The sequence below is a fragment of the Sycon ciliatum genome, chromosome 9, assembly GCF_964019385.1.
Source record: "Sycon ciliatum chromosome 9, ocSycCili1.1, whole genome shotgun sequence".
In the NCBI taxonomy this organism is placed as follows: Eukaryota; Metazoa; Porifera; class Calcarea; order Leucosolenida; family Sycettidae; genus Sycon; species Sycon ciliatum.
This window is the reverse complement of record NC_088651.1, coordinates 1,009,546-1,017,437: the sequence shown is the minus strand read 5'-3', so window position 1 is coordinate 1,017,437 and position 7,892 is coordinate 1,009,546. Positions and strand designations below refer to the sequence as shown.

The 7,892-nt window shown below is 50.9% G+C and overlaps 1 protein-coding gene across 1 annotated transcript in view; it reads left to right on the top strand.

Annotated features, from left to right (window-relative positions):
• The window catches only part of LOC135825255 (poly(3-hydroxybutyrate) depolymerase-like), an 18,716-nt gene extending 11,072 nt beyond the window's left edge, over positions 1 to 7,644 (top strand). Inside the window, exons 7-9 of the mRNA XM_065337997.1 lie at positions 47 to 181; positions 2,034 to 2,059; positions 7,036 to 7,644. Of these exons, the coding sequence (XP_065194069.1) occupies positions 47 to 181; positions 2,034 to 2,059; positions 7,036 to 7,103 (229 nt within the window). The 3' untranslated portion in view covers positions 7,104 to 7,644. The remainder of the gene's footprint in view (positions 1 to 46; positions 182 to 2,033; positions 2,060 to 7,035) is intronic.
• The last annotated feature ends 248 nt before the right edge of the window (positions 7,645 to 7,892 follow it).

The following is a 7,892-nucleotide window of genomic DNA, read 5'->3' as shown; positions in this document are numbered from 1 at the left end:
ATGTCGTACTAACCAGGGTAGACCTGTATTTTTCACCTGACTGCAGGGAGACTGTTGGTCAAGACTACGTACTGCACGCTGGTCTGGCACAGCTGGCAGAGACGACCGCCACTATCGTACTCTTCCCGCAAGTGAAGAAGTCTTCTTTACTGCCGCTGAACCCCAATGGCTGCTTTGACTGGTACGTCCGGTAGAAGTGCTCAAATACTGCTCAGTCACTGCACAGTCATTGCTCAGTCACTTCAAACAAGAGTACATAAAACCTGGAGTGCGCAGCTTCTGACTTTTTCTGCACGGGTGTCTGTCACGGCGAAATTCCTCGATTTCATCATATTTGGTGTACAGCTGAGACGGGATCGATCGGGGAAATGGCGTAGTGCGTACAACTGTGCCTGTAGTCGTGCAGAAAGAGACCTGCTTGAATCCTGCTTGTACACACTAGATCACTAAAATGATGTAATCACGGAATTTCGCCGTAACAGCAACCCATCACGGCATCAGAGCTGCACACTCTGGCTTTCATGTACATGTTTTCTTGTTTCAAAACATGTGTTTGCATCGTCATGGTAATAGTAAGGCTTAGCGCGTACTGTAGAACGGGTAATTTTAGCGACTATTAATTTTAGCGTTTTCCCATTGTCAACCGGTTAGCGACGTTTTATTTTAGCGATTTGCAGCGATTCACGGATCACCAGTGCACTACTAATGCCTCAACGGATTAGCGACTTGAAACTTTAGCGAAAATGAGTCGATCGCTAAATTCGCTAGGGTTTTTACGTCGCTAAAATTACCCGTTCTACAGTATGTTGACTTCCCGCACATGTACTGTAGTTCCTGCTCCAGCGGACACCTCTGAACAAACCAGGGGTCAAGAGACCCACAGTGAAGACCCCCCCCCCCCCCCCCGAAGGGCATTGCTGAACAAAATGACACCTCCCAACGAAGGACACCTCCAATGAAGAACACCCCCAATGCAGGACACCTCTGAACAAAGGACACCTCCCATGAAGGACACTGCTCAACAAAATGACACCTCCCAATGAAGAACACCTGAACAAAGGTGTCAGGACACCCCCAATGAAGAATGCCCCCAATGAAGCACACCTCTGAACAAAGGACACCTCCCAATGAACAACACCACTAAACAAAGGACACCTCCCAATGAAGAGCACCTCAGAGCAAAGGACACCCTTTAGACAGAGGACATTCCACAATTAGGACACATCCTTAACGTTCTGATGTTCTTGATCGATCAAGTGTGTATAATAAAATAAAGAAACTCTTATCAGTGTGCGTCTGCCCATACGAGATAGACAATGCCAGGTCCCTTGGGTGTCCAAAACTTACAGCTATCCAATTATCGCAAGGGAATGATGACAGCTCCGTAGATATAACACCCAGCCCGCCCCACTCATTGGCAATATAGCAGCTTTTCAAGCAAGTCACGGCGCAAATTCATATTCGCTTGCCGGTCTGGTTTGCTCCCAGCACACTTGATTGTCTTCGTTGGTTGTTGTAAAGTTAAACGCCTTTGTTCCCACAAAGCTATGAATAAAATAATTGATGCCGATATAATAGTAATACAATGATGGACGAAATGCGTCAATTGTTTTCTTGTAGAAAGGAAAAGGACATAATTATGGAAACGAGTTAAGAGTAACTCTCCACCACTGTAACCAGATACTATACAGTCAGAAAGTGCAACAACTAGGCACAAAACTGACAGAGTACTGAGACATTCGATGTCCTGCCACCTAGCTTCAACACATCTCCGTAGCGATAACCGACAGCCTTCCAACTACAACTTTCTGACTGTATAATTTAACTCCTTTCCATATGTTCTTTTCCTTTCTACATTTATTATAGGCTCACCATCCAAGTTTCAAATTGTTTTCTTCGTAGCATTTTTTGAAACTTCTTTCTCCGAAACGGCCTTTGTTTCCATTGCTTGTTTTTCTGCTGTCTACTGTCTCCCTGTGGTCATCGTTGCTGCCGATGTCCTTGCTTTCATTGTCAATGTACTCACTTCACAGGTGGGGCTACGCTGGAAGTAATTACGGTGAGTTCACTTGTGAACAATCGAAATACTACCAATAGGGCGTGATAGTCATGACGTCATAAGTCAATAAGTAATCTGACTCCACGCGAAATCGTGGACGAAATCTTGCAGAGTTGTTCAAATCGTGCGGTGCATATTGGGCTGATTTGTGGCAAAGTATGTGAATCTCTCTCCCCCCCCCCCCTCCCCCCCTTTCCCGGACAGGACCGGCATAAGCAGTTTCTAATTGGTCCGGCCCCGCTACCGTCATAGTCTTCCATACAGTCTGTGTATGATATGGAGTGGACATAATTATGACCTCCTGAGTCAGCAGTAAACATGCCGCGGTGGGAGGCTAGACAGTTTGCCCGGCCACGGCCTGACCAACCGCGGCACCAGTTCTGCCGGCCGGCCCTGCCAGACCGTGACCCGCGGTGGGAGGCTAGACAGTTTGCCCGGCCACGGCCTGACCAACCGCGGCACCAGTTCCGCCGGCCGGCCCTGCCAGACCGTGACCCGCGGTGGGAGGCTAGACAGTTTGCCCGGCCACGGCCTGACCAACCGCGGCACCAGTTCCGCCGGCCGGCCCTGCCAGACCGTGACCCGTGGTGGGAGGCTAGACAGTTTGCCCGGCCACGGCCTGACGAACCACGGCACCAGTTCCGCCGGCCGGCCCTGCCAGACCGTTACCCACGGTGGGAGGCTAGACAGTTTGCCCTGCCAGACGGTGACCCATGCGACCAGTTTTCTGGCACGGAGCAAGTACAAGTACAGTAAAACCTCGTTAGGACGAACGTCAAGTGTGTATGTGTGTGTATGTGTGTGTGTGTATGTGTATGTGTGTGTGTGTTTTGTAGTAGTTGGAGTAGGAAGCACTTTTTTGAGCTCTGCTGGTTCACAAGTTTGCTTAGCTATAATATCCCCAGGGGTGGCCTAGGGCCACATGGCACCCCTGGCTAGGTTGTGAGTATGGTGCGTGGAGACCTGGGAAGCAATGACGGGGCAACGCCTGATGTTGCCACTTGCAACCCGCCACGTACCCACAACACCTGCGACGGTTTTGCAAACCTCCAGGTAGACCCCCTTGCACGAAGTAGGAGACGGAGAAACGAAGCGTTTGTGTTGAAGTTTTGTACCTGGAACGTCAACAGCTTAGTGGAGAATGATGGAAGCATCGAGACAGCTCGTCACGAAAGAAGCTTGCCCGTCGCGGAAGACAAAAAAATTCAAATTGTTCTTCACCAAATTCAAAATTTGAATTTCTCAGTCGCAGGTCTTCAGGAGACGAAAATGGTTCGGCGATCACGAGTATTTGATCAGTGGAGCGTCTGTTCTAAATGCAGGACGCCCCGTCCCAACAGAGCGAGGAATGCCCGCATATCGCGGCGAGGGAGTTGCAATCGTTCTTTTAGGTTTGGCCCAACGAGCGTGGAAAAACGGCGGGTGTCAGTGGCGAGCTGTCAGCTCGCGAGTTGTTGTGGCGAAACTGTTGTTCGGCGATCAGTGGCTCAGCGCTGCATGTCATTTCCTGCTACGCTCCAACGTTCGCGAGGCCTCGCCATGAAAAGGAGAAATTTTATGGCGAACTTCGTGATTGTCTGTTATCCATCCCGGAGCGCGATTTGTACGTCGTACTTGGTGACTTCAACGCCCGTGTTGGCAGCAGCCCAGGTCATGAAGAGGACGCATGGAGGCAAGTGCGTGGTCCTTATGGCGTTGGTACCATGAATGAAGCTGGTGAGGAACTGTTGAGCTTTCTATCCATGTTCAACTCTCGACTCTGTAATACGTACTTCAAGAAAAAGGACATTCATAAAGTTACCTGGCAGCACCCACGTTCACAGCACTGGCACTGTATTGATTATGTGATCACCCGGCAGCGGGATTTTCAGCGCTGTACAGATTGTCGTGTGTACCGGTCTGCTGAGTGTGGGACCGATCACAAACTTGTTGGGCTAACGTTGTCACTTGGTTGCCGCCGGCGTTTCTACCCGCCAAAGAGCAAGGCCCCTGATCGCCGTCGCTTTGATGTATCCCAGCTCGGACCTGCTGACCCAACTGCATCAGAGGATGATGATTTAGTAAGGCAAGCAACTGTGGCGGAGTGGTACCATACCTCATCCGACTGTCTGCAAGACGCTGCACCAGGGACCTCAGTTCAGGATCAATGGAGTTCACTACGGGACGCCACAGTTAAAGCAGCTACCTCTGTCCTTGGCAAGAGTCGCCGTCGTCAGCCAGATTGGTTCTCAGCCAGTTCTGCCACTCTCGAGCCTCTCCTTGCACATCGTAACACTCTATTCCAGAAATCTTTAGCAGATCCATCACCTCTGGTCCGGCGAGAGTTTGTCCGCGCGCGCTCAGCTGCAAGGGATGCTGTACGCAGTGCTAAGGAGGACTGGTTCCGTAAGACTGCGTCTGATGCCGAATCTAGGAAGTTTGGGTGTAAGGCTGTGTGGAACAGCATCCGGGATCTACAGACTGCCCGGCGCGGATTGATTCCCACTAAGTCGTGCCTGATCAAACAGACTGATGGCTCACCATGCTCGTCCGTTGAGGCACAGCAGAACCGCTGGTCTGAACATTTCGAAAAGCTGCTGAACCTTCCAAGCGGCTTTGTCCGATCTGAAATTGACTTGGTCCAGCAGCGCAACATCATGGAACACCTGGCCACCTCACCCACTGCTGAAGAGGCTCAGCGCTGCCTTCGCTATCTTACGAACGGGAAAGCTGCTGGAAGCTCCGGCATTCTACCGGAAATGGTCAAATACAACTGCGACCTATTCTATGCCAATCTGTTTAAGCTCATTACCGCGGTTTGGGAGGAGGGCGTAGTACCGCAAGATTGGGTGAATGCTGAGATAATACCGATACCCAAGAAGGGTGACCTCACTAGCTGCGACAACTGGCGTGGCATCGCACTCCTCGACGTCATTGGCAAGCTGTTCGGACGCCTGCTGCAAAACCGATTGCAGAAAGTCGCCGAAAGTGTGCTGCCTGAATCACAGTGTGGTTTCCGGAAAGGTCGCTCCTGCACGGACATGACGTTTGTTGTTCGCCAGGTTGTGGAGAAGTGTCACGAGCACCAATCCAAGGGATTCCTGGTGTTTGTCGATTTGAGGAAGGCATACGATTCTGTTCCGCGTGCTGCACTGTGGATTGTCCTGCTGAAGCTGGGAGTCCCGGAGCAACTGGTCAGCCTTCTGAAGTCTTTTCACGACAACATGACAGCCACGATCATCGTTAATGGTTCCCCCACTGAAGGCTTCCCAGTGTGCAACGGATTGCGCCAAGGGTGTACAATGGCACCAGTCCTTTTCAACTTGTTTGCTGGTGCAGTGATGGAACGTTGGTGCGCACGCGTCCAAGAGCGTGGAGTGTCTGGTTTTCCACTCCGTACCTGTGCCGATGGTCAGCTTTTCAAGAGATCTAAGCGTGGTAATGATATGGTCATCACAGATGGTGAGTTTGCTGATGATGCAGCCTTGTTTGCACCCAGCCACTCGGATGCTCAGCGTATGCTTGAGATATTTGCGGAGGTCAGTGGAGCATTCGGGCTGTCTCTCAACATGGCAAAGACAGTGTTCATGGCTGTTGGGCATCAGATCAACGACAGTGACCGTACCCCGCTAAGCGTACAAGGCAACGCCATCCAGCATGTCAGCCAGTTTACATATCTCGGCTCAGTGGTAACACCAGACGGACGATGCCACACCGATGTGTCCAACCGCATAGCTGCTGCATCTAAGGCCTTTGGCAGCCTCTACTCGTCAGTTTTTCGGAACACTTCACTAACATCCAAGACGAAACAACACACGTACACATGCTGTGTGTTGTCGGTGCTGTTGTACGGGGCTGAGAACTGGACACTGTTGCGTGCCGACATACGTCGCCTTGAACAATTCCACAACCGCTGCGTTCGTGTCATTCTCGGCATCTCGCGTTCCAAACAGTGGGAGGACCACCTGTCATCTGCCTCGCTGCATAGAATGTGCGCTACAGAGCCAGTTGCTGACATGGTTGCCCGTCGACGGCTACAGTGGCTTGGCCACATTGCCAGGATGGACGACCACCGGCTTCCAAAGGCAGTGTTGTTCTCGTGGCTCCATACTCCACGCCCTGCTCATGGCCCCAGGCGTCGATGGCGTGATGTGGTACGCGATGACCTCAAAGCGTTCGGTCTATACACCGGTTGGTACGACCTCGCAGCTGAACGTGGCGAGTGGATCCAGTCCATCTCGGATGCTATTGTTGCACGGCGTTTACGCCTTGAAACGACAGCCAAGTCAGTGTGTTGTGCGATCTGTGAGCGACTCTTCGCCAGTGAGAGCGGACTTCGGCGGCACAAATGCAGGGAAGAGCGACTGAAGCCGATCCATGAACAGGCCGGTGCTGTGTTGTGCGAAACGTGCCATCGTTGGTTTGCTAGCCGAGGTGGATTTGCTGTGCACAGCTGCTCTCCCAGTCTTGGTGACGCTCCAGTTCCAGAGATTGTTGCACCTCGCCCACCTGATTGCAGCCAATGTCATTACCACTGCCACACCTGTGACCGCTGTTTCCGGAGCAAAGCTGGGCACCGCCGGCACAACTGCAACCGCAGAACATGCAGCTCTGGCTCCGAGCGCCGCACCATCCCATGCCCGACCTGCTCTCGGAAGTTCACACGTCTCCAGTACCTGGCTCAACACAAATGCAAGAAGTAACTCTGCCCTCCTTGCCTCTTTGAGGCACTGCACCACCTTTAGGTGGCAGTTTCAAGGTGTATGTGTGTATGTGTGTATGTGTATGTGTGTATGTGTGTGTGTGTATGTGTATGTGTATGTGTGTATGTGTGTGTGTGTGTGTGTGTGTGTGCAAAGCTAGCAGATAGTCCCTTCACTATCATTGCCATCGGCAATGGCAACGTTCAAGGTGTGTGCCGGTGCGGATATGTGTGCATGCACCTGTGTGTGTATGTGTGTGCACTTTCTGTATCTTCCCCGATTGGTTGCTGGCAGCTACGCGCAACGGCAAGCAGATGCAGAGTGTCTACATGATGGCAAGACGTATCGCCGGAGAAATCTGATACTACTATCAAGTTTTATAATCAACAATGAACGCCAGAGCCGATCTATTTAGCACCAGCCATTGATACTGGTCCAGCAATGTGAAGAATTGCAGCTGTTGTTGTTTGCTAGTGGTGATGGTACTGGTGGTGCTGGTACTGGTGGTGGTCCCGCTATGCCGGGTTGTAGCTCCGGCTGAATAGAATTATGCTATAGTACTTACGGCCAAACATTGTTTTGAATTCTGCGCAATTTCTCTTTTCTTTTTAGCCGAGTCTATTACAGCTTACAATAATACAATTTTTCATTCCTGTCGGTCTTGAGGGCTTTACTGATAATATTCACTCCCCCCCCCCCCATCCCCCGATTTCTAGCTCTCTTTTACCTGATTTGACTTTGTCCATATGTTTGAAAATGCTTTCCTAAATTTCGACTAGGACTCACGGTATAATCAACTACCCTCGGGCTATCCAGCAAGTTCTAACAAATGCAGCAGAAACCGTTGCAGTCGTCACGGCGGTGTAGTCAATTTAATAAAACGCAATATTTTCAACGGCGGAATGCTGCTGCTTACTTGTACCTTCTTCCGGATGCAGCCTGTATAAGCTGCCCATCAATATCTGCATACATGCATGTACATGTACTCAAGCTGCGTACATGTACGTGGGCATTAGTCAAGAATGGCCATCGACAGAATTGAAGCCTAATTTTTAATGGGGAAGTATACCCTAAAATCAAAATTTCACCAGTTGTAGTCTTCGGGGTGCTGAGTCGAATGGTCTTGGTCCGAGGAAGCTGAGACGCTCCTT